Source organism: Actinia tenebrosa, unplaced genomic scaffold (assembly GCF_029948245.1).
Source record: "Actinia tenebrosa isolate PJP-AT-01 unplaced genomic scaffold, QUT_ActTen_1.0 PGA_scaffold10__47_contigs__length_13832649, whole genome shotgun sequence".
NCBI lineage: Eukaryota > Metazoa > Cnidaria > Anthozoa > Actiniaria > Actiniidae > Actinia > Actinia tenebrosa.
Window position 1 is genome coordinate 1742717 of NW_028292570.1, and position 26988 is coordinate 1769704.

Below are 26988 nucleotides of genomic sequence, written 5' to 3' on the forward strand. Positions count from 1 at the left end.
AACCAGAACCGTGTAGAGTCATGGTGAAGCAATTAAGGTAGAAATGACAATCATTTGATTCAATTGAGGCAAAGTTGACAAATATATATTGGCAAAAACAATTTTTGACACTATTTGATAAACTTATATTTGAAGAAACGCTATTTCTCAATGATCAGGTAAATTTTGAGGCTTTATTTCACGTTTCAATGATTTTATTGAAATTTTTGAAGAATCCCCATACATTTCCTTATAACTGGACACCACAGAAAGCAAGCTTGGGCTACCTGTGGTTGTCCTAATGATTTGGTGTGATACCAGATACAGATTTCAGTCTTCACAACTCGACTACCTTCCCCTTCTGATCCCCCCGCACTGGCACGTGACATGTCATCAGTGAAATCCAATATGACCAGTCTTTGTATACCGTCACCAAGGTCAATGAATCCTTCCGGTGACTCAAGACTGGTGAAGATATACTTCACTCATAAATTATATGCATGATCTTGTTCATATCTATATTAGCAAGATCGATACAGTGACTTTTATATAGATATGTCGTGTATGTCGGAACGTGGAAAGAGATTACAAAACTTCAACACTATACTTTCCGATGCTTGGTTAAAAATACTCCAGGATGGTTTTCACAAGTTTAAGAACCCAACGGTACGTACGAATCAAATGTCTTGACTTTCTATTATATATGACATGTATATGCTATCATAACAGACTTATTGAAAGTACTTGATCAATATTTATTTATATTGAACTTGATTTTTATGACCTTTAAAAAAAAGTACTGAAGGGAAAACAAAACTCATCAGTAGTTTTGATTAATGTTATTAAAGGTTTTAAGTTTTCTGTGTGGGGATTTGTTCATATGAAGGCAAGTCAGTAAGGCAGGTCGAAGTTGATTCAAGAACTTGTAATAATGTAAAGTAAGAGAGTCCAACCGGCTTCGATCATGATTATAATCTTTGAAGCCCGACAGTCTGACAGAGCGCATTTCAATCTCGTACCCAGAGTCTTTACTACTAGTATTTCTTACTGCGCATGCTTTGTCTCTGGGGTACGAGATTGAGCGCATTTCCGGCCGGTATTGGTTTTGTGCGCAAGCGTGGGCCTTCTTTTTCCTTGTACCACAGGCTACCCGCCTTAGGTAAGTGCAATGTCAGTGGAGTGATTGTGGAGTTATTCGCTTTCTATAACCCCTCCCCCCCCCACCCCCCCCCCCCCCCCGTCCCTCACGAAAGTTACATAGTATTAAAGGAATAAGTAGAATTCTAGATGCTTTGGCATAAGACAAATAATTCTACCTCAAAATCTTCAAAATGAAGTTTATCGGTGCTCAGACTCAGTTGGACATTTTCCATTGGTTTCCTATTGGGTTTACACGGACGAAAAACACGATAAGAAACTTGAGTTATGAAATAAGACAGCAAAGAAACGATAAGAAAGACACACAGGAAAAGAAAGGAAGGGAAGAAAAGAGAAAAGAATGAATGAACGAATAAGAAAAGAAAATCAGTTCCAGTCCTTCACGGTTTATGAATAAATTAACACTGCCATCAAACTTTTCCCGGGTATTTTTTGTCTTGAGAAAAAGATTTCTTTGTCAGCTGATGAAGTGATTCTGCTTCAAAAACACTTAAAATACTTCAGTAATCATTCGTGAAGTATGTCTAGCTGCTTATCCCATCGTGGAGAGCAGTTGTTGAAATGTCAGCCGTCTCTTAGTCATCCTGTGTGTAAGACAACTTGTCAAAATGTCTTCCATCAACGAACAAACCCACAGGTAATAGTTCTTGAATCCTGCAGCTCTGTTCTTCTCCTCTTAAAACACTTCAAGATCCTTCCTTCCTGGTGCAATATAATAATTCTTGATACAAAGATATTGCCTTAGTTTGTTGAATCGTGAGAAATTTATTAAGAAATCTTTTCGAAGGATTTTGCACTTGTATCGAGAGTTAATCCATCGAACATTTCCAACAAAATCACTCAAAAATATGAAATTATGAACAAATTTAGCTACATCCTCAATCATTGTTATCATTAATGACATTTGAAGAATATATCTGCAGAATATATAATTTTTGAAAATCAGTATTTTCTGGTATCTCTTAGGGTGTCGGAAAAGGAGAGAAGCGCGCATCGATATGGCTTATCCTAGACGCTTTTTATATAAAATTTAATATTATTTGTTGTGATATCTCTTAGGGGTTAAAGATCATTCAGCCACGCCCTTTTTTAAAGACTTCCGGTATCTTTTAGGGGGCCTTTTTGAGAATTTCTGACGAGCATCCCTGGTACTGTTTTTCCCAGAGGCCCCCCCCGGGGTTTGATAACAGAAAAGCTGAGCACTTCCTTTCTTTCACTTTGTTGCGTATGTGTGAGGTAACCAGTGTATGGACAATAATTCTTGAACAACTTTACTAATTACCACTTACTAATTGTTGCTCTTTCTTCCCTTGCTGCCCATGTATATGAGTACGTACTGATACATTGAATGGGATACACTTGACTTGAAAAAAATACTTTGGAGCTAGCCTGTGACCAAACTGCACCTGATCCAGGGCTGGCCATGCAGGCTCTTAGCAACCATTTAAATTTGACTTAAATGTAGTGCCTTTTCAGAAAGGATTATTATCAATTGGCCTATTTCACTATGACGTCACATCAAAACATCTATTGTTTAAACGCAAAGGATCATGGTCGTCGGAGGGGGTCAAATCAACACAAATTCACCGAAAATTGTTCTAAAACCTGTATCAATCCATGAAGAGAAGTAGAATAGCCAGCAAACACTCAGAATATTTTTTAGTACATATTAACATATGTTATATCTGAAAACCAGGCCATTTTAGATTAAATTGTTTCGCTAGGAGCAAATTTTGTTGAATTTTCTATTGGATTTGGCGATTCTATCCCCCACATAAACAAGCAGTGACATCATAGTGAAATAGGGCAATTTGATATTAAATGATTTGAAAAACTTTTAGCATTGCCAAGTTTCATATCGTGGAAGAAATGGGTTTTAACAGCACACAAAAAGGATGTCATGAATATCTCTATATCTATTGATTTCTGTTTATTTGTTTATTTATGGAGCTCATAAGATTGTATTATACAACTGCATTCATTTTCTCCAGCATGGTCAACAGTTGTCCAGTATCCCATGCAGTCCTTTCACTCCATATGAAACCTTACAATGCTTCTAGTCTTTGATCAATGCTTTCATTAATTGTGCTTTTTATGTTTGTAGGGGATTATCAATTTAGGAATGAGTGAAAATAAATTAATGTATGATGTCTTAAAGACAAAGGTAACATTGAGTTATAATAAGATGATGTTGTATGCTTCCAGTTTGGGGTCCAAACCTCTTCCATAGACTAACACTGAACAGATTTGTAATTCCTAAGAGTAGTCGTGTTGGAAGGAGAAGAGTTGGGGGTTCTGGGCTTTTAAGTAAAGGACAGAATAAACCTGTCTCTTTACCTTCTAGCTGAGTGGTAAACCAGGGGGCACAAAGCATGTGAGTGGACAAAATGACCAGCCCTAATAATATTATTATAAGCATTCTTGGAGCTTGAAAGAATGAAGCAAACATGGCATTGAAGTGAAATTGTTTTTATTCTTCCTTTCCATATTTATGCTTCTTGTAAGCATGTATGTCTTTATTTTAGTTACAGTACAGTAGCCTGGGGATAAGGGGTGGCAGCAAAACAGCTAAGCATGCTGTGATTGGCTGAAACAAAATTCACCATTTAGCTGGTCATGCATTATGTTTTAGTTATTTCAGATCATTTATCATTCCCTGATGTATTATTTCTTTGCTTACCGGCGTTTGCATTGCTACGCGGGCATCCAAGACAAAAATCGTGACATGCACTTTGTAATAGACTGCCGTCAATCAAACACCTTGACACCATTGTGTGATTCAAAAGGTGCCAAAACTTGTCGATTGTTTACAAGTATTATGAGCCACTCACTGGGCCTATCCGGGCCGATCCAAACTCATGTAAATGACGTCAACTTCTTTTATTGATGGCAGTCTATTGCAAAGTGCACGTCGCAATTTTTGTCTGGGGTGGCCGCGTAGCAATGCAAACGCCGGTAATTGCTGTACGTGAGAAGACACATGAATGTGGATACAACACACTCAAACAAATTATTTTATTCTCAATAGAGTAACATGTGGTCTTAAATATATGCCTGTGACGCTAAAGAAGTCTATTCAAACCTAGCTTGAACAGGACTTCTTGCGGATTTGTATATGTATTTTTAGCATTAATAAACGATAAAAAAAACTAATAAATGTTATATTAATGACAATTTCAATATTAGTTTGAGGAGTCATGTGACATCGAGGAACATCATACTCATTACTGTGACTTTGGAGGACTATCAGAGTAAGTATTGCACAGCCTGTGGTTTTGACAATCAATTAGTATTTTATACAAGTCATGTATGCCTATTTCAGGGCTTAAAATAATGGCTGCTCATCAGACAATGTCTGGCCAAAATTATAAATTGTCCAGTCAAATGTTTGCCTTGCTGGTCATTTTGACCATCAACATTGAGCCAGAAATGAGGTATGACCACTGAAGGTGAAACTACTACACCGGGCCAGCTAGTGATGTATCACTGGTGACTGATCAGCCATTACCTTTTAAAAGTGCTGCTCTTTACTACATTTTTCAGCTATTTCTCCCTAGAGCTGCAAACAAATGAAAAACTTATTGAAGTATTAGTTATATTGGTAGATAATAAAGATTTTCTGCCTATATTTTTCCACTGTTTGTCTCTCCTTCCTACTAAATCTATTCCTCTCTGCTTGGCACTGTTAAATGTACTTGCATACATCACTACCTTAACTTGTGTTAAAATTGTTCAGGTTCAAGAGAGGGATAGCAGACCTTTTTGATCACATGATGAAACCAGTAGAACCAGTCGATCCAAGCAATGTAAGGAAACTAATATTTAAAAAATCTCTATTAATATTGAATTCAACAATTTATGTAAGTCTTGCAGTGAGACAACACCAACCAAGGCCATCCAGACAAATTTTCATACAAATTAGCCAATCATGATTGAGTATTTAAACAATAGAATTCTTTTGAATGTTCATATTTTTTTCTTTAAAAGCATATTTATTTTACTCTATACAAGTGGGTGTTTGGTCTGAGATGCTGAGGTGTGAACATAAAAAGTCAAATTCCAGAATTCATTTGTTATTCAGTGTCAAAGATGTGATTTTTAAATTTGATTTAAAATTTATTTGGGTGGCTTTGGTTAATTGCACTGTAATATATTATAAACCAATATAATTATAAGAAGATATAACTAGTTAAAAACTAGTGTGAGCTGCGTCGGTGTTTCTAATGAAACAGTAAATAAATGATGAAAAGGTAAATCATACACCGTGAAAAGATGAAAAAACTGACGTTTCGGACGCTAGTCCTTCGTCGGAGTAATAATATACTTATAAATGTGTACTAGTAACTAGTAAATAAGGGGAATGAATGGAGGAGCCATGCGCAGACAAGAATCGCACCTGATACATAACCATAGTTACCTTATTTCTATTCCAGTTGTTAATTCTAAATGGATGTTGTTCAGTAGTGGAAGCATTGACTACAGTATTGACTGATCCTGGAGGTGAGTATGTTGAATATAAACATGATTATCCGGGGGGGGGGGGGGGGGGGGGTGGGGTAGATGTAGATAGGTGTGTATATTGAATATAAACATGATTATCCCAGGGGGGGGGGGGGGGTAGATGTAGATAGGTGTATATGTTGAACATAAACATGATTATCCCAGGGGGGAGGGGTAGATGTAGATAGGTGTGTATGTTGAACATAAACATGATTATCCCAGGGGGGAGGGGTAGATGTAGATAGGTGTGTATGTTGAACATAAACATGATTATCCCAGGGGGGAAGGGTAGATGTAGGTAGGTGTGTATGTTGAACATAAACATGATTATCCCAGGGGGGAGGGGTAGATGTAGGTAGGTTTGTATGTTGAACATAAACATGATTATCCCAGGGGGGAGGGGTAGATGTAGATAGGTGTGTATGTATGTATGTGTTCCACCCAAACGTTGATCCCTTGTGTTGTCGTCTTTAGAGGGTATTCTCATTCCTTCACCATACTATGGTGGGTTTGATGCTGATCTGTCCATCAGAGCACAAGCCGTACCATTTCCTGTCTATCTTTCTAGCAAGGTAGGTTACTCCATTCAGTTATATCTCACGTCTAAGGTCTTTGGTTTGATTGCTGGACTTGTTGAAAATGGTAAGGTCTCTCATTTCTTCATCTTTTCCTCACTATCTAGAAGGGGTGCCAAATAGTCCTGAGACATAACAGGGTCTTGTAAAACTTTCTTTAAGTTTGTATGTCTTGCTTTTCTCATTGCTGTCTCCAAGTCTCATTTTCCCCTTTGGGATTCATTGTCTCAGCCTCAAATTTCAAAATAAGGCTCTCATGGTCTTGCAAAGTCACTTTTTGATACTAGTGTTCTATCACATATATACTACTAGTACCTCAGCCAATCAGAGCACAGCATTTGTGATAGACCATTAGAATATTTATACCATAACCTGTTATACTTAATATTTTTCCAGCCTCGACCAGGACAAACCCAACCTTTTGAACTGACAGTTGATCAACTGGAGAGAGCAATGAAAGATGCTAAAGAGCAGGTTTGTTCCACACAGGGAGCCAATGATCATTATTATACGTGCTAAACAGGAGCCAAGATAGAAACATATCCAAGATGAGATCCACTTGATATCTTTGTACTACAGCATTATTATATATTGCCTTATTTTAATAGACCATTTTTATATGGGGGGGGGGGGGGGGGAGAGTTGTGGGATTCACTCTGTAACCCATAGAACAAATCTGAAACTGCCTAAAGGATGGCCCTTCCCTTGTTTCACATCTGTTTATTCTGCAAGTACTGTGTGACTCCCCTCTCTCGAGTCTGGTTTCTTTTAAATGATCCCCCCATCACTACCCTCCCCCATCACTACCCTCCCCACCCCCATCACTACTTCCCCCCCCCCCCCCCCCCCCACCAACACATGCACACACTCAACTGCCCGCAATCCTAATAGGATAACAGTAAATACTAAGACATTTTTTTAATCATTCTACAAACATTGATTGTATAAAAATTAAGTTTCCATTTTGGTTTCCTTCTCTTTTTCCGTCTTATCTTTTAACATTCTTATTGTTTTAGGATGTAACAATACGATGTCTTCTTCTGACCAACCCTAACAATCCACTAGGAAACATTTACTCTGCACAACAGCTACAGAGCTACTTGGACTTTGCTCACAGGTACTACTTTTGATGTATATATCTAGAGCAGTTTTAATATGACTGTGAAAAGTTTGGTGTCATATGCAAGCCTTGCCGTGACTGTGATGTTTTATAGAATTTTGATTGGCTGATTTTTTTCTTGCTCAATGTGATTAGTCTGGCATTTAGGCAGTACCGTGGCCTTGACATGATGTGTCCGTCCCATGTCGTGCCATGTTTCAGGTATTTGATTGGATAGAGAGTAAATTCTCGCAATGTGATTGGTCAGGCGTATGTCGTACAGTGGCATGACTATGTTCGTGCTACGAGCTTATCACAGTCATATGAAAACTGCTCTATTACCACCAGGTGCTAATCTTTCATTGGCTGTTCTGTATTCTAGCCTCTTTTCTGCCCAGAAATGCCTTAACATGTGAGAATTAGAATTTTCGAGAAAATATATCAACTTTTATTCTGCTGCAAGAGAATATTCTCTTGTCTGCTGTAAACCTGCACTTTCAGCACATGCAATATTCATGTAGCCCTCTTCTTTCCTTGCTGGCGGTGCACTTGCTGACAAAGGTCGTTATGAACTTCTGAACTTCCCTCCGAAGTTCGGAACTTGGTTGGCTTATTTTGCAGCAAACAAAGTTGATTTTCAACCAGGAGCTTCTGGATTTCCTTGCCATACATGCTTGGCTGTGTTTGCTTACAGTATTTGATATACTGCGATTCCTATTTCCACCATGACTTGGTTCTTTCCCGGTCTTCACGTATTTCAAAAGTTCATAACGAACTTCGTTTCAAAGTTCTGAAGTTCGTCGCCAACTTGGCAATTTCCGAACATGTTCCGAACTCGATCGTGTAAAACAATGTGAAACCGACTGTAACTCATTGTTTTAATTTATAGCCAACATAAGATATTTTAATCTTAGTGATGTATTTGTCATTTTATCATGATATTATACACATTTGTTTCCTGGTTTTACTATGAATAAACGTTGTCGATCCGACATCTGAAATGGGGGATCTTAGACTAAACATCATTTTTGTGCTTTAATGTTTTCTAACTAAAATACTAAAATATTATTTCTAACTCAATGGTCACGCTCATATTCCAATCTAAAGGAAACTACGTTGTTTGACTGTATATATTACAATATATTAATATATTACAATTTGCAGCATGTCCAATCGACAACGTTTTTTAATAGAGTGACCACAGTAAATCCGTGAAACTTTAGTAATGCTAAATAGCACAATTTCATGCAAATTCCATTGTTTTCTATTGTTTAATTAGCACTATTTTGTACTATTTAGTAATTAGTGTTTCACGGATTAATTGTTTGCACTCTACAAATAGGTGTTTTAGTTAACACAAAATCTTCATCGATAAAATTAGAGAGTGGTCTCGGCGAAGACCAGACTTGCAATCGATGGTTTTCAACCATTCCCAAGAGAATTAAATAACAAAAGACACGGTGGCCATGTTGGAGGATATAACAAAAGAATTCATTAACAATTCTTTTGTTAAATTCCTCCAACATGGCCGCTGTGAAAACCATCAATAGAGATTGATTCATTATTACTGATTTGTATAGGAAATCGCACGATCTCGAGTACAATTTGATTCCAATTTGATTCCAAATTGTACGAGAAGATCGTGCGATTTTTTGTTTATAGTTCACCCAACAAAATTTCAATAAAAAATGCGAAGCGACGCCGTTCATCTTTGTCTATTCGGCGGCTTATTTTCAGTCCATGGCGCAACTGAAATGCATAAAAAAGATTAGTTCTTACGGCTTTAGAAACGATAGAAAATAATTGTTTTGACATTGTTTTGGCCGTGTTGCCATAGCGACTTGTTTCGGTACTCCTACGGAGTACAATTAACGCTATAATTGTACTTCTCTCGACTAATCAGAGTTGAGTAATTTTGTTGAGTGTACTATAAGCTCTTTTATTTGTATTCCTTCTAGGCATACTCTTCATGTGATACTAGATGAGATTTATACTTTATCTATATTCAAGGAGGGACATTCTATGAAAAGTATCTTAAGTTTTACCAAGTAAGTGTCAAAGATTATTGGTCATGACATCTAACCAACAAACTCACTAACCAGCCCCCCCTTTCCCCCCCCCCTGAAACAGGGTTCCCAGGGGTCAGTGAAAAGTCAGGGAATTTTTTATTTAGTCAGGGAAATTGCGATTTTCACCTAAAGTCAGGGAAAAGTTAGGGAATTTTGTTTAAAGTCAACCATGAGTATCCGTGTGATACTCATACTGTTTGCAATTTTCGAATAGACTGATAAATCCTTTCCAAAAAATGAAAAAAATGTTGAAGTATTCAGTATCATTTATGCTGGACAGTTTAACTATGTTGGGTATCCTATGTAATAGGATAAGAGCGGGGCATAGGTAAAAGTTAGGCATGTGACCCATGCTTGCCCATGCGGCTCAACAAGGTCAGTGAAAACTGTTCTTTAGTCAGGGAAAAGTCAGGGATATCTTCAAAAAGGCTGGGAACCCTGTTAAAGTTATAGTTTTACTAAACCTGTGGATATGACGAAAAACTCTAAAGATGAAAAGTATATGCATGTGTAATGGCGGGAAAATGGTACATGCACGGCCCCACTATGACCTAGGCCTTGTTACGCTCCTGTAACTAACCAACCAACCGCCCAGCCATCCATTAACTTCTTAAATACTGACATTGATTTCCATACTCTTACTTCAGTATACCAGACAGACAACGTCTTCACGTGGTATGGGGGTTCAGTAAGGTAAGCACCATGCTGACCACAGTTTTTCTTTCGCAACTCTTATGTATCGGCTTGATCTGCTACACAGCCCACGGGAGGCTTGCGATAAGCGTTACATATTTGAGTAAAGGGCGGTAAATCCTGGTTCTCACCAGCGACGCTAGTATCACCACAAGTACAAGCCAATGAAAAAAATATATTTTGTTATCTTGCGCTTGCGTCGCTTCTTTTCAAAGTAAGAACATGGAGTTGCGTCTGCTTACGTCGCTAGTGGGAACCAGGCTTCAGGTTATTGTGTATGGGAGAAAGACACTCAATGTTAGGAAGATCGCGTTGTCTTCAGGGAAGTCTTTCTCAACAGCACCTGTAAGTAAGCTACAAGTGGTTTGCTAATGAGAAAATGGATAAAAATTACTTGAATCAGTGTTCACCACATCGACGTGTTCCTACGTCTGTTAACAGTTACTTAGAGCAGATTTCATTTGTAACATTACGTCACGCTGCGGAATTGACGACATCCTTTGAATACGTGCAGTCACAGTGAATGCGTGACATTTTTGCTCTACCAATCAAAATGCTCCTACACTGCGCCATCACGGTCAGGGTACAGCAAGTCTGTACAGTGACGTTTTCATATTAATAAGGAGTGTGCTTGCTATAGAGCGGCTTTCGTTTGACTGTGAAAAGCTCGCGACACGAACGCTGTCGTGACATGGCAAGGCATGCGCCAGACCAGTTACGTATACATTGCATGAGAATTTACTCTCCATCAAATCAAATACCTGGAACATGGCATGAACACGGCGCGGACACTGTCACGCCAAGGTACTGGCACTGCCAGTCCAATCACATTAAGCTAGAAAATAATCAGCCACTCAAAATTCTAGAAAACATCACGGTCACGGTAAGGCACGCATACGGCACCGAGAGTTTTACATTCATATGAAGTAAATGACACATACGGATGGAGTTTCATGCGTGACGATTCATTATTTCTGATATTATTGTGTACAGGATTTTGGCATATCTGGTTTTCGTTGTGGCGTGCTCCACACATGGAATAAGCAAATACTTGATGCTCTCAAATGGGTGGCTTATTTCCAGTCCGTTCCCACCTCGACCCAGGTAAACTCGCCCTATCATTACCACAGCTATTCCAATCTTGAGTTTATCGCTGTTTTGTAAGCGTTATAGACCCCTTGCGCTGAGTCCCGAGAGGCTTTGTTCTAGGGGACGAAATAATGGATTTTTTTTCCTGCATAAGAAAAGACGGCCTATTGTTTTGTCCCCCAGACATTTCCTTTAGGAAATCAAACTAAGGGGTCTATTGCCACATTTCTGACGTAAGCAAGAATTAAGTAATCAACGCGCGCGTATGTCGGTTAAATGTGATATGAATATGTACGCTGGCAGCTGTAGAGGTAGAAGCATTTTGTATAATGCTGCTTATGAAATATTTGATAAAAAACGCGCGCGCTGATTGGCTGGTAGCCTGCGTGGCGGCGCTTTGGCGAGGGGGGGGGGGGGGGGGGGGGGCCGCTACGCAGACTGGATAGAATATTTAAGACATAATGTGCGCGCTGATTGGCCATGTTTAAATCAAAGCACAATTTCTTTTAATAAAAGCAATATAAAACGGCTGCTTATGTAATTGTGCTGTGATATAAACACGCTGGGAGCTGTAGAGCACTCGAAAATTGCCTCGTGTTCCTATGCTTGCCTCTCTTGTGAAGAGAATAATTCAGTTCGGATACCGATTCACAGTAACGTTTTAACGAATTGGTTGATCTTGCAAAGGAAACAACTTGCGGATTTATCTTTTTTCTTTTTGGTCCGGATTTTGGTTTTTAATTTGTGGATACGGGAAGCGTAGAAACGAGTTATTATGAGGGGTCTAGCTTGAATCTGCAAATGTGCATTGAGTGTGAGCACTGAGCATCTATCTTTTCAATAAATAGGCTAATTTTTTTTTCATGTATTCCGCATTGATAAATTATCTAGATATTGGTCTCATAAGACAAAAATATATTTGAAGAAAACGGCAAGCAAAATGGAGCACCATCCTTGTCTAACTAAAACACTTATGAAATTCTACACCGTGAAAAGATGAAAAAACTTACTGACGTTTTGGACGCTCACACTAGTTTTTAGCTAGTTATCTCTTCTTTCACTTATGAATTATTGAAGAAGAAGAAAAACGGAAATGCACGCATGACTACGTCATGTAGTTTGTAAAGGGAATCGCCCGATTTCTAGGAAACACATCGTTCAATAAGCGGAAGGTCAAGCAAATTATAAATTAGCTGCTAAATAAATTTTGAAACTGTACATCTTTACTTTTCTGTTGGTATTTGTGAATATTTAGACACTGATACGAGGCTAACCCTGTGCAAATGAGTCTGTAATCGACACGGCTTAAAAACGCGTGATTGGTTAATCCAATATATTAAGTGAGGATGCGCAGTGTGGTTTTCCGCTGAATTTAGCGCGGGCGGTCAGTTCAAAATGGCGGAAGAGAAAGAATTCTTGTCGAGCGCTATTTTTTTCCGAAAATCGAAGTTTTTTTACTAACATATCTGGATTAAATGCCGTAATTGATAAAGAAAACAAGTCAGATGAGTATCTTGATCTTATGTGAATGGTTAATTGTATTGTTTTCAGTCTTATTCGGACAAAAACAAGTCATCGAAGTGTATGTATTTGAATAAAAAGACAGTGAAGAAATGCAATTATTGCGCCGTTATTCTAAGTCTTTTCCAAAGTTCTGACCTATAAATGCTGCTCGATTGTCAAGATAATAATGTAAATATAGTCGTGAGTGCTTTAAATTTGAAAATATGTAATCAAAACTATAGATGAGCATGCTTTACTCCAATTATTATGTTAAATCTGTTCAACTGGGTTGCTGTAATTTCGATATCGTGTGTTAGATTCCTAGATAATTCTTCCTTTTAGGTTTTTCTTGGCGAAAAAACAACAACGTACAATGGGAATATTTATCATTCAACTAGTCTGAAAGCAGAAGCGAACATTCCATTGATAAAAGCATTTTTTCCTCAGAAAAATTATAATTTTTTCAGGAAAAGGGTTTTTATTATTCTCAATATTAGCAATTAATCAAATGCCACTTCATTTGTGCTTGCATGGCAATCATACTTTTTTCATTTAATTTTGATATTTCTACAATATCAATGAAGAAGTTTTTAATATTTATGTTAAGTAGATATGGGAGAATCTCTATTGTAAAGTACTCAGTTTGATCTTCCTCATATCTTCAGCCAGTTTAGCTAGGATGTTTTTTCCTTTGACTTTAAACATTTGAGTCATGCACAGGAGAATATTAAAACAACTACAAACAAAAAAGTTAGCTTTTAAAACTGTTTCCACTTAATGTTAGTGCTACATTTATAGACAAGCAGAAGTTGTCAAGGTTCTGAGTTTTATCAAAAACCTGTTATAATCAGGTACTCATTTAGATAAGCATGGTAAAACAACATTTGGAATCCTTGGCTTTTTCACATCCATGTTTAGTTTAAATATAATGAAATTCTTCATCAATTGTAATCTGACTAGAAAGCCCTTTATGTGGCATAATTTGCTTTTGGGTTCATCCAAAATGCTAATTCCCTCACAGTGTAGTAGTGTTTCATGTATACATCAGATTCCTTGTTTTTGTTAGTTGATTCAATCGTATGTTGTTGGTTGTAAAGGTAAGTGATCTCGACATTATATTTGCATTGTGTATTTCATCAGTCAACCTTCATAACAGTCTAGGGTAGTTTTAATCAGTAGTTTTGCCCTGTTTTTACCCACCTATATGGTGCACAAGCAGGTTCTTTTATATTTAGTACACCTAGTGGCATGTGTTGTTTGTTATAGATCATAATAATTAGAATACATTTACTCCTTTCTGAGAATTGAGAATTATGATATTACCAAAGTTAAAAACCAAAGTAGATAGATTTTCCATCTACCAAGATACAATGTATTTAATAGAGTAAAGGAATACACTGTAAGCACCCTTATGATACACAATTGCAAATTTTAATTAATAGGCCTTGGAAAAATTCCTAAAGACAATATTGGGTTTTTTCATGTTCTTTTTTTTGCTAATAGTTATTTTCCCCTCACATTGCCTCATAAATATATACCCCATCTTCCAATTTTCAACTGTTTTGATACACTAAAATACTAAATGATGGGATGGTTGTTAGGAGTATGATTGTATCCCACCCAAAAGATGATTACATCACTCTACCTTCCTGGTTCATCATGAATTCCTTTTGTTGAATCAGTTTTCAATTCTAAACCTAGAACTGAAATGTTACTTATAAGTGATATTGAGGGTGAGACCTTTGTTGTGAAAATATTTTGAAAATATAAAAAAAGAAATTGGTTTATTAATTCCATTGTATATGTGTTTATTAAAATTAATGATAACCACTTTCAGGTTATGATTTTTCAATATAGCAATATATCAACAATTCTTTCTGTCTAACACCCTCAAGATGCAGAATAGCTAGGTTAAAGCTATAGTAGAATATTCCAGCACCTACTTGTGAAAAGATGATACAAAAAGGGCTGAAATAGTTTCACATTGAAAACTTGTTTAAAGTTTTATTATGAAAATTGGTAAACCCAAACCTAGTTTTTGAATCAACAAGATTGGAAGAACCAGAAAAAATTGTCACTATTAATATTTTCTGACATTTCAGATCTAGTATGTCACTCAAAAATAATTCAATAAAACAAACTTTAGATTTTAAAAAACATCAGAACAAAAAAGTCAGTTTTGAAATTTTGCAGAAAAATGTGAAGCCTATTCAGTGCAAACTAAAAGACAATCTTCCAATATCTTTGCCGAGCTTTTGGTGAATACCCTTTAACTAAAGACTTGAACTTGGGTAGGTCGAGGATCAGAGATACATAAAAATGATTTCCAAAGTAAAAGAAGATATTTATCCTTTGTATCACAACATTTCATCATTCGCCAGTAAACACGACGAACGACGTAAACGAATGAACAAGCTTTAATAATGAAACGTAGTCGCAAGATGGCCGACCAATAACAACAGTAATGAACAGGCGTCACTGGCGCGGGCGCGCGCGCATGACAGGCACAAATGTCCGCGGGCACAACGGGCTCGCTGGCGCAGTATCTTCTTCTTCCTTATTTTCTGTTAATTAACTGGATAACAAAGTTATTATGGTTCATACATCTACAGGTCGCATAATGTCTCAATATAGGAAGTAGTCCTTGAGGTAGGCTGGGGGTTTGCGTGTTCGTTGTGGTCTCGAGGGAGATTCTTCGCTGCTGAGTTCGTTGTTGATGGGCAGTGGGACGGTGAGAGTGACTTGCGAGGGTGGTGGGTCTTGCTCAGTTGTTTCTGGGGTTGTGTTGGTGTCTTCTTCCGATGCGTTGTCTTGATTGTTTGGTTTACACCAGCTTGGTAAGTCAACTTCGTATGGGCGGATAAGTTCCGATGGGGGTGTTGGTGGACTTGGTTCTTCTGACGCTAACGTTGGGTCTACGGTGGCGAAGTCTTCGTCGGCATCGTTGTGGATTACTTGAGTACTAGTGTGGGAGGAGGCGAGGGGAGCGGGAACGGCATAGCACTCACATAGCTTGACCTTGTATGATGTGGCGCGAAGTTGGGATCCGGTGAACTTCTTAATGTAACACCAAGGGTCGCTCACTTCTGTAACGATGTAGCGGTCACGAGCACGTAGTTTGTCGCGGTCAGCGATCAAATAAACTATGTCTCCCACTCGAATCTGTGGCTGAGGTGCGGCAACTCCGTGTTTGTCTTTGGACTTTTCGCTGTGGGGATGGTTAGTGGACCTCTTCTGGTGCTGCGCTACTATATTCTGGTAGTCAGATAGTGGGAGTTGGTCACAGGTGTATTGACTGCGCTGTGTCCATAGTTCACGAGCGGAGAGACCTTGATGGCGTAGGCGAGAGTTGAGACGAGCTGTTGCTAGTGCGAGGCCAGTAGAAGTAATGGGTCCACCTCCGGGCTCCTGTCGCAGAAGCTCTTCTTCTAGCTCTTGAATAGCCTTTTCGGCGACTGGGTTCTTATTCTTATTCTTTATGCGACCAACATCGAGCCAAATGTTCAAGTGTTTTAGACCGTCGTTGTTGCTAAGAGATAAGAAGCTTGGTGCAGGGTCTACTCGAATGACTGCTCTTGGACCGTCCAAAGGGTGTAGTTCCACAATGAGGCGTGTAAGGGCGTCGCGCAGGGTGTCGTACTTTTCGTCTTGTATTAAACAAGTGTTGGTGTAGGATGTCGAACACTCTCTGAGTAGTAAGATTGCTTGTCGTTGTCGTTTGATAACGTCAGCAGCGAAGGATATGCCGACGACGTCGGGTGGTTCTTCAGATGATTGGTTTACGAGAGAACTTGGAAACTTCCGTAAGGAGGCACATGGGTGGCATGACGAGGATACCCTGGTTAGGGCACTGTTCATGTCTAACGCAAAGAAGTGGCGTAGTACAACCATCTGAAGCTGGTTGCGAGATGGATGGTTTAGACGAACGTGGAGAGCTGTGAGAAGACCATCAAGTACGGACCGTGGTACTACTATTGCCTCAGATGAGGGGGTGAAAGGTTGGTTGCGTTTGACTACTAGAATGCCGTCTTTGGAGATGGACGTTACGTTTAGATAGCGTTTGATGTCTTTTATGTTAGTCAGTTTCTTCGAGGGTCTAGTTCCTTGTTTCAGATGGGCATGGACTCTGCGGAGGTCGGGACATCCGTTTTGGATTTCTCGCCAGGCTGATCTCGTGGTGAATGGAAGTGACTTGGTGTTGTCGATGATGTCTTGAACGGACACGTCACGGACGACAGAGTCTTCTGTTTCTTTGATGAAACTGCACACCTGGCATGTTGGTTCTTGGCACTCTGGAGCGTTGCGGCTCGTAAAGTCTGAAGGGAGGTTAGCCGTACCGGCCAAATGCTGCAACGTGACTTGATATCGGCTAACGGTAGTTAGGAATGATGTTACCCGAGGGCTTGCGGAAAATTCGCCGCGACAGAGTTTATTGATGGCTTGGGCGCATGGTTTGCTGTCAGTGAGTACGCAAGTACGGTGTTCAGACTGTATTATAAACGGGCTGAAGTGCTTGACGGCCGCGGCGATACTCAGTGCTTCAATTTCACAGGGCAGCCAGTTGACTTGGTGTTTGCGGAGTTTTGCGCTGAAAAATCCGGCAAGATAGAGGTTGTTCTCACGGGACACATATAGTGTTGCTCCGAGGCCACGTTTGGTTACGGAGCCGTCTGTTACGATTCATAAGGAGTCGGATGGACGTGGTAGAGCGATGGCTTTGGTTGACGTGAGGGCCTGCTGAGCAGCTTTAAACTTGTGGAGAAGACTTTCGTTCAACGTAAGTTTGTCTTGTGACTGGAGACCCGAGATTGCGCCTTCGAGGGGGTCGATTAGGGAGGAACACTCTGGTAGGACGCGGCTAAGGACTTTGTAGGACCCGATAAAAGAGCGCATGCCTTTGACGGTAGTTGGAGGAGGACAAGATGCAAGAACCGCGACGCGATGAGGACTTGCAGATAGTTTGCCTTGGGACCACACCCATCCTAATATGGTGGTGGACTTTGGACAGATGACCGTTTTAGTTGGTGAGAGTCTAAGGTTGCACCTGTCAAGCTGTTCCAGGACCCGTGCCCAGATAGGTAGAAGGTCTTCGGGGCTTGCTCCTCCGCAGTACAAGTCGTCTGCTATCTTTGCCACGCAGCCTTCTTGGATGAAGTCACCAAGTACTCGACACATCATCTCTTCGAGTGCTGTTTCTGAGCCGGGCATTCCCATTGCGGAGCGGCAGTAAACGCGTACGCCACGAAATGGTGTGGCTACGCCGCAGTACTTCCTGGATTCTTTAGCAAGGGGTATTTGGTAGAAGGCGCGGCTGAGATCAGACTTTATCAGGAACTTCCATGGTGCAATGGTGCGTAGTGTGGAGTCAACGTCTGGCATGAGTGATGGTTGGGGTTTGCTGTACCGTCCCACGTCTGCAAAGGCAGTGACGAGGCGATGACCGCCAGAGGGTTTCTTTATGAGGAAGGAGGGGTTCAGGTATTCTACTGCCACGTCGATATCTTCGGGTTTTTGGAAGACTTGGTCTCTTTCCAGTTCGTCAAACTTCTCTTGCAGCTCTATTAGTTGGTTTCGAGAGTATTGAGGAAGGCGCCCTTTACGTTGGGGCGGCTGTACCGGTCCCATGTTTACGCGGGCTTCTATATGGCCCGCTGCTCCGTTGTACCCTGGAATGTCCGGTTTGAAGACGTTGTCGTATTTCTGTAGGACCTTCTGGAATTGGTCACGCATGGAACTTGTAAGTAGCTTGTCTGGATCTAGACTTACGCTGCCTGAGGACGGCGGGGTAGGCTTTACTTCTGTAACGGGGAGTGTTGAGGGTGGAGCCGCTTCGGGAGGAGTCGCTGGGACGGTTGGGCGGGCCCAGCAGATGTGGTCGTGGCGTCGGACGGTGTATGGTTCGTCGGACGTGGGCTGACGCTTCACTGTCAACTTGATCAGGTGCGTACAGATCTAGGTTATCGTCGTCTTCTTCTACTTCCTCTTCATAGTTGGTTGTCGAGCGAGTCTTGGCGAGGAAGAGTCTGTCCTCAGGAGGTAAGTAAGGGCACTTACTTAGGAAATGCTGTTGATCTGCGCGGCCTGCTTCTTTGCATAGTGGGCATGACCTGGGGCGTCTGGAAGTCGTTGGGCGGCGACTGTTTGGCAATTTGTTTGGTTCACGTGAGGCAGGGAATCTAAATTTTGACGCTGTAGCGCGTAGTATCTTGGAATCAGCGGCTGTGCGTAGTTCGTCAAGCAGTGAGTCCAACGCTTGGGAGATTTCTGGTTTTATCGATGCGAGGGTTCTGGAGCGAAGTTCCGTGCCATATCGTTGTTTTACGAGGTTTGGTAAGTCCGGGTGGATTAGTCTAAGCCAGGTGAGAACGATCATATTTTCAAGACTGGGTGTTGATTCCTCGTCGGCGGTTATAATCTCGCCATGGTGGGTGATATTGCCATTAGCGATGAGGAGATTGTCTTCGACGAAGGACATCAGTCGTTGAAAGAGGTCTTCTGGGCGTTCGTCATGTTCCAGTTTAATGTTATTAAAGTCGATAAAGTGTGCTCCGGTGGACTGGAACCCATAATGCATGCGAATCATTTGCCAGATGGAGTTGATAGATGTTGAGTTCTTGACAATTGAATTTCTAGAGATAACTGGGCAATAATTAGCGATTTGGCCAAGCATCAACTCCAGATGGGTACACTTTTGCTGTGCTGTTCGACGTCTAGCGACAGGGACTGCTTCACCGTCATCAGTAAAGCCTCTTAGAGGGCCTCGAGATTTCTTTAGCCACGTCACGGTATCACCAAGGAAGGATGCGAAATTTACGTCGAGAGATAATGTATACTGTAGGTTTTGTCTCCATGCTTCGAAGGAAGTGATTGTCTCGTTTTTAGTCAGTGTCCATTGTTTTGGTGCTCTTGTTGAAGTCATTTTTGGAGTCGATGGTTTGGGTGATTGTTGATGAGGCCGTGTGAATGTGTTTCGTAAGCTCTTGTGTACGTTTCTTGCTGTTCGTTTTCCAACCACCGTACAGGTTGGCTCGTTACGAGACTTCTGCTATTGATCGTCGTATGTGTTACGTTCATCGTCGCATCCCACCGCTGCCACCACGCCAGTAAACACGACGAACGACGTAAACGAATGAACAAGCTTTAATAACGAAACGTAGTCGCAAGATGGCCGACCAATAACAACAGTAATGAACAGGCGTCACTGGCGCGGGCGCGCGCGCATGACAGGCACAAATGTCCGCGGGCACAACGGGCTCGCTGGCGATTGACTAAAGCTTTTATCCTTGGTCTTAGCGTTCCTCTAAACAAGCTCTTCGAAACAGGTGTCTCCTTGTCCACGAGTACGTTTTATCACCAAGAACTTTATTTTTCAAGTACTAATAACTACATCTGAAGAATTCCAATGAAATAAATTTATGATAAAATCTAATATAGATTACAATTGTCCCAGTTGAATAAGCAATGGTTGATTGTACTATTAATATGTCTAACTTCGAATATTTTATTATTTTGAAAGGGAAAATCTAGCACGGCAGAACTTCAAATTCAATGGCCATTTGCAGTTACTTACAACAGATATTAATGATTAAAAATATCATAATTTTAAGCTTATCTCTGTTGATCCGACCTTATTTTTGACTAAAACGTAAACATGACCTACAATAATTTGTTTCACAATTGTCGACTTTTGTACCAAAAAGTAATTTAGCGTATCTCGATAACCATCATGTTGACCTCATTCTAAACATCACTGCCACCCTCTAAGTACTTTTTGAATTACAGTGTGACTGATCAATTAGATATTTTGGTTGCCAGTAAGCTGTAAAAATTATTCAAAGTCGCAGGTTTTTGAAGCACAAATTCTGCGATAGCGTCCGCCATTTTATTTTTCGGATTTTCGCGCATGCGCACGCGTTTTTAAGCCGTGTCTCTGTAATCAAGGAACACAGCGGTAATTTGAAACTCGAAACTGGTCTATTCCAAGAAATATCGATATTCTCGTCACGAAGACATATTTATGTGGAATGTGGGTGTAATATTTTGGTCATTCTAAGCCACAATATCTCAAAGATCCATTTGGACTATTATAATCTACAAATATAAAGAGTAACCGTAAAGTGAGGATAATCTTTGCTTGTTATCAAGCCTATATACGCCAAGAAGTTCAAGAAGTTCCAGAATAGGAAGTCAGTATGAGTTCGGCATCGCAAGAACAACAAGTCGAGGAACATATGAAAAAAGGCCCTGATGATAACAGTAATCCTGGTGGTAATGAAGAGCGACTGTTTTTTAACTCTGCTACAGGCAAACTCTCGGTAAAGAAGCCTAGTCAAGCCATTAGTGATCGGGAAACGATGGTGAATATGGCAATAGATGGTTTCTTTTCAATGGGCATTTAAAATATCGAACACTGCATTTAGAATAGCACAGAATGAATAGGACAACAACTGACTATTCTCTCTAGACAATTAGATGAATTACTACGCGTTGACGAGATGATACACAGGTCGATGTACAAGATGATTTCTTCACCGACAAACAGAATCAAATAACCCTTCAGAGGAAAAGTACAATTTATCCTTTTAAATAGAACTGCGTTTAAGGTTACTATCAACCTTCACGGGGTAGTCTCAGCTAAAATTTATTTTGCGCGTCTACAAAGGTTGACAATAGCCTTAATCTTCAACGATGAATCCTTTTTTTGAAAAAAATGTCCAAATAAAATGTTTAAGGTTCATTAGTCCGTTTTTATTCTTAAATGATTTTTCTTTTATTGCTGCACAATCGACCAAAGAAAACGTCTCTAGACCTCTGTCTAGACCCGGAAGTTGCTCAGTTTTCCAGGAAAGTGTTTTCACTGGGAGGTTTCGTCATAGTTGTTTATGCCAAGAGAATAGTGTTTTGATCATTAATACAAAATTTAAGATCTAGTTTCAACAGCTTTAGGGCAAATATTCAAGATACAATGAAGCCAAATTGCCAATCCGCAAGATTACAAATTTATTGGGATATTTTAGTATTCATTGCTGTCAGCATAATCCGCAATAACAAGCGACGCCAACTTTCTATATTCTCGTTGAGTGATCAAGCACAAAACGAAAACTCAACACGGTGACCTCCGATTTTTATTTTATTTCTGGAATATTTACAACTTTATTTAGTAATCCTGCAAAGTTTCATAATAATTCTATGTTCGGTTTTATTTCTGCGGAATTATCTTAATGAATTTAATTAATGGACACAATCTAAAGCCCCGTCCACACGTATCCGGAAATTTTTGTATCCGCAAATTTTTTTTTGCGGATACGAAAATGTTCGCGTCCACACGCAGCGTATTCGAATCGTTTTCACCGTCCACACGTATCCGTTTTCGTAGAATTTCCGGATACAGACACAAAAATTTGCGGACACGTGTGAACGCAACCCGTATACGTAAAAAAAATTTGCGGATACAAAAATTTCCGGATACGTGTGGACGGGGCCTAACATGGAAACACCAGAAGAATAGACCTTATTCGTGGTGTGACAATGTTTTCACAATTCAACGTGACAAACCCTCAGGGGATTAATTTTCTTTTGTTTTTACTCTTCGAAAAATTCATTCCCCCAGAGGTTTGTTACGCTGAATTGGGAAAACATTGTCACACCACGAATAAGGTCTATTGCTTAAATTCCATCGAAGAAAAGTGGAAAAGTACACCAAGAAAGACCCGAAAAGTGAGATTTCTTTTGTATTTTAATGTTAGCCTGGAATACAAGCTAATTTTAAGAAGGGTTCGTCAGAGTACTGGAGAAAAGACCCAATCAACAAAAAAAACTTATTCACCAAGTTTCAGGTCGTTTGGCCATATACTAACAATGTTATAGAGCTATATGATACAGAGATCCTGTGTGAAGTCTGATCTATTGCCATGTGACAGTTGCCAATCTAATAATGTCACTTAATAATGAAAGTGATTGATTGGGGGTGGGGCTTCGAATCACGTGTCTGGAATTAATGTCTACGCATATTCTTTTCTTGTTAGTTGCTGAAATCCAAGGATCAGTGCAGGATTGAGTAGCAATTAATTGGGTGGTATAAACAAGAAAGTTCAAGTTGCCGCGAAAAGATCTTTCTTTTGATCGTCTACTCACAATTTTAAGTTATTTTACGATGAAAAAGCAGACCCGTAGCAGGGATAAAATTATTGGGGGGGCTCGTTTTGCCACGTCCCCCATTTCTTTCAAGTATGTCTTGTTTAGAGTTTTCCTCATTTACAAATGCCAACAATGTGAACTTTTTTTTGGAAAAATGAGTCGCCTCTATCAATTTTAAGATAATAGTGTTTGAAATTTAGCTGTACGTTTACTTTAAAAAAAAGATGGCTTCAAACCTTTCATCGAGTTTCTTTACTTGCTGTTCACTGATTATGAGATTATAAATTCTTTAAACTAACATAAAAGTGATAAGGTTATTTCGAGTTTTAAGCTTGATTTGGACGACCACAAAAGTGATTTCGTAAGGCCAATCGACAAGATTGCTCGCCGTTATTTTTTGGGGATTTACGCAAAGCCCACTGCATCAATTATCTAATGGTCCGTCCCTTAGTTACTCGTTGACATTTGTACCTTAGCAGATTAACCACATACTGATTTACGGTAAATATACACACATGAAGGAATTTGTTGAACAGCTTGGCTTATGTGGGCGAGTAAATGCTAATATTGCAAACTTCTTCAGCTGTACTAGACCTCTGTGCGTGATACAGGCAGCCCAGTCAACTTCTAAAGGGTGTCTTGTTTTTCACTGAAATTGAATTTAAGAAGCTAGAATCCATCCCTGTTATTCTTACTGCTCACGCTTGATAATCTTCATACTTCATTTTTTGAGCATGCGCATTAAGAGTGACAGGATTCTGAAGTCGACAGTAAACGCTTCACGTGACTTAGGGACATCCTGCGGACGATCCACATTAAATATTTATTTTTTGCCCTTTATTTTTCTAGTGTCTTCTTATGAAGATTGTCAAGGACATAGGTAGGCCAAACACCATCTTGCACTGCATACCAGTGAATACCAGTGGGGCTATCGTTATTTAGTTTAGTGAAGCTACAGAGATGAGCTGAATAGATGAGAAACAAGAGATGAAAATAAATGGTTCGGAATCAACTGAAATGCCTCAGTTTCCATCTTGCGGATGGATAAAGCTATTCCTTTTTTCTTACTTATCTGGGCCTTGCATGACGAGGAAAATTAACTGAAGGCAAAAATTCACGCAAATTATTAATTTCTCTTGTGTTGCAGAGTGGATTGATCACGTGTTTGTTCCAACCAACCACCGGCGACTGCTTGAATGTTATGGTATAGTGTGTGATGGTCTTCGTAAGGCGGGCATACCTTACGTGGACAGTTGTGCAGGCCTGTTCATCTGGGTTGATTTAAGAGAGGTTTGTTCATTTGACTTTTGTAGGCCTCGTTAATTTTAGTCGCGCCAATACCACAGGAAACCCACAAAAGACTAGAAAAGGGTGAACATATGGCGTCTCAAATTGAGAAAATAAGAAATTGAGAGATTCAGGTCAACTAATTTTGAAAGATTATCCGGATCACGAAATGTTTTTAGTTATAAACACATTTTCCCCAGGCCGGTTTACTAAAATCGTGCTTGATGATGGCTGCGTGAACGGGCGGTATCCTGGGATAACGGATTGCTAAAATTATAACGAAAAATAATTGCAAATCAAGATAAAAAGTGAATATGTAAAAAAACCGAGTAAGTTCTTTGCCGTCCTAAAAGTTGGTCCTGATAGAGTAAAACACCTGTGCCATTGTCCTAACGGCCTTGAAATATTCAAGACATCTGGCACCGTTTTTCCCTATACGGACTGAGTTAAGCGTGGCAAATAACATCTATGTATCTTTTTCAGTTCATTCCTTCAGGAACATTCAAAGAGGAACTGTCAGTCTACCACACGATCTTAGAACACAAGGTTAACATTAACCCTGGACAATCTTTCCACTTTAACGAACCGGGATGGTTTAGAATAGTGTTTGCTACAGATTCCCAAGAACTACGATTAGGTAAGACAACACTCAGCTTAATAGCTTCGGGACAAGAGAAAATGAACTAAGAGAAGGAATTCCCCCTATACAGCCTTGTAACCATCATGTGCATAGTTACGTTTGATGCTATTTTTAAACCATTTGTTTTTCTGCACGCGCATTTACTGCGCGCGCTCTACGCTGTTTGCTTACGTTTTGGAGGGTTTTCAGTTATTTCGACTCTGCCCTGGATATGAATGTGCACGTCGAAAGCTTGGCAAATACGACAGGAAATTGAAGTTGTAATTTGTTCAACTTTCTGGAGTGTTTTTACATTTATTTTCCAAAGCTTTCGACCTACATCGTCATCTTGAGGGCAGATTTGAACATTTGAACACAAGAAAAGCACAAGAAAACGTTTAGCAAACAGCGTAGAGCGCGCTCGTAACATGCGCGTGCAGAAATTCAAACACGGGGATTCCTTCTCTTAGTTCATATTCTCTTGCTTTGGGATTAATAACAAATACCTATAGAGGCTATGCACCATCACGTGATGGCAGCCATGATAGGGAGCAGGAACAATAGAGTCTTTTCCCCCTGGAAAACTGAATCCTTTCTCTTGTAAATCAGATTAGACCAGAATCAATTGTTGAAAAGAAAGGATTCAGTTTTCCAGGGGGAAAAGACTCTATTGTCCCTGCCCCCTATCATGGCTGCCATCACGTGATGGTGCAAAGCGTCTATTGCGCATGCGCGGGATATCACATCAACAAACTTTCGTCAGAATGGGTTGTGGTAAAACGCTCGCATCTCACCTCTGAGATCCGGGGTTCGAATCCCAGCTACCCCATGTGAGCTGAGTTGGTTGGTTCTCTTTCTGACCCAAGGGTTTTTCCGGTCCTCTGGTTTTTCCTCCCTCTTTTCAAATCACCCCTAACTAATACAAACTGGTTAGAGCTGTGCTCTGAGGTCACACATGGACTGTATAGTTCCTGCCAGAGGCGCCTTCACATGCTTTCAGTTCGACCCCGTTTTAAGGTGGTGATTAGCAATGACAAGTCTTTTTTTCTTGACGATTTTTTTACTCGAAATAAAATGAGTATTCAAAATAGGTTTTGTTGGATGCCCATCAAGGCGTTTCCATGACAGCCCAGACACGCGCTTGAAAAGTTTGTTTTTCCTAAGCAAGTCCATTCTCATTCCAAGAGCTCTTATTATTTCGTAGAGCACGCGCAGTTCTAAGAAATATAAGTTCCTGAAACGAGGTTGAACTGTGCCATTTTACCGCTGCGATTATCAGCGAATTAAAAAATAGCTAAGGAGGTTGATTTCCTGAGCATGCGCAGTGACTGCTCTATTGTCTTTATGCTTGCTATAAACAAAAAGGGACAACTTTGGCTTATTTTTTTCTCTTATTTTGATTCAAACTTCATAGGAATGGAACGTTTGCTTTCTTGCTTGGAACACATCCGTCAAGAAGTAGCCAAGAAGAAACAGAAACTCGAGCAAACAGAGGTTGATTGTCATGACAGCGGCCCCACATCCACTTTAACTGACGTCATGCAAAAAGATGAGGCATGCGCAATGGAGTCTTCAAGTCTTGAGGATTTAGCACGAACTCTGTGTTCTCACATTCGTAACAGCAACTGGTTAGAGATAAATAATGCAGAAAAATGGACAAAAGAAAATCCAGAACTTGCCAAAGCTTTTACTGATAGTATAGACGATAAAAATAAGTGAAATCAAAGTCAATTATTTTACCTTACTATTCAGAAACATTGAGCACCAGAAGAGTTGGAGTCCCTGTGGAAACCAAACCCACTAGAACTGTGTCTTTCAAAGTTTTTTTAAAAATATACGTCAGCTCCTAATGTTGCTCTACTAGCTTATCAGAAGACGTCCTGTTTTGAAACATCATTTATTGGTCAAGCTCACATCTATTGTGAACAGGACCAGAGTGATTAAATTGAGCATAATGAACGATTACGATGTGTGCATTTTATCATCCCTGTTGAACCAGTTGCAGAAAGTGCTTAATTTAATTTACCACCCCAACTAAATCATTGGCGCAGCTCAACAGGGTCGAACTGAAAACGAGAAAGCGTCTCTGGCAGCTTATATAGAGTCCACTCCAAAATCAGACTCATCTTTCACACAAAAAAAGGCAAAAAGCAACAAAAAAAGTTGAGCTGAGTGTCAGTCTCTTTACTTAAACTTTTGGAAAGGCAGTCACCTATTCTTCCCCATCACTTCATCAAGATATTGACCAGCCACTTGCTTCACGTGATCAAACTTAATTCG

General features: G+C 39.9%; 2 protein-coding genes across 3 annotated transcripts; one reads left to right on the plus strand and one right to left on the minus strand.

Annotated features, from left to right (window-relative positions):
- The first annotated feature begins 7 nt into the window (after positions 1-7).
- On the plus strand, positions 8-26671 carry LOC116305694 (1-aminocyclopropane-1-carboxylate synthase-like protein 1). 2 transcript variants are annotated; one of them, XM_089026464.1, is made up of 16 exons: positions 8-37; positions 533-645; positions 3242-3301; positions 4324-4388; positions 4874-4943; positions 5571-5637; positions 6112-6209; positions 6609-6686; positions 7229-7329; positions 9270-9359; positions 10028-10073; positions 11067-11177; positions 23652-23682; positions 23950-24092; positions 24573-24726; positions 26123-26671. In XM_089026464.1, the coding sequence occupies exons 2-16, from the start codon at positions 535-537 to the stop codon at positions 26425-26427; spliced, it is 1530 nt and encodes a 509-aa protein (XP_088882590.1). In that variant the 5' UTR covers positions 8-37; positions 533-534; the 3' UTR covers positions 26428-26671. The 2 variants fall into 2 exon arrangements, with proteins under 2 accessions (XP_088882590.1, XP_088882589.1); XM_089026463.1 differs by lacking the exons at positions 8-37; positions 533-645 and adding an exon at positions 1272-1774.
- Positions 18388-19714, minus strand: LOC148912719 (uncharacterized). The gene has a single exon (XM_089026734.1). The coding sequence runs from the start codon at positions 19582-19584 to the stop codon at positions 18388-18390; it is 1197 nt and encodes a 398-aa protein (XP_088882860.1). The 5' UTR covers positions 19585-19714.
- Positions 26672-26988: the final 317 nt, after the last annotated feature.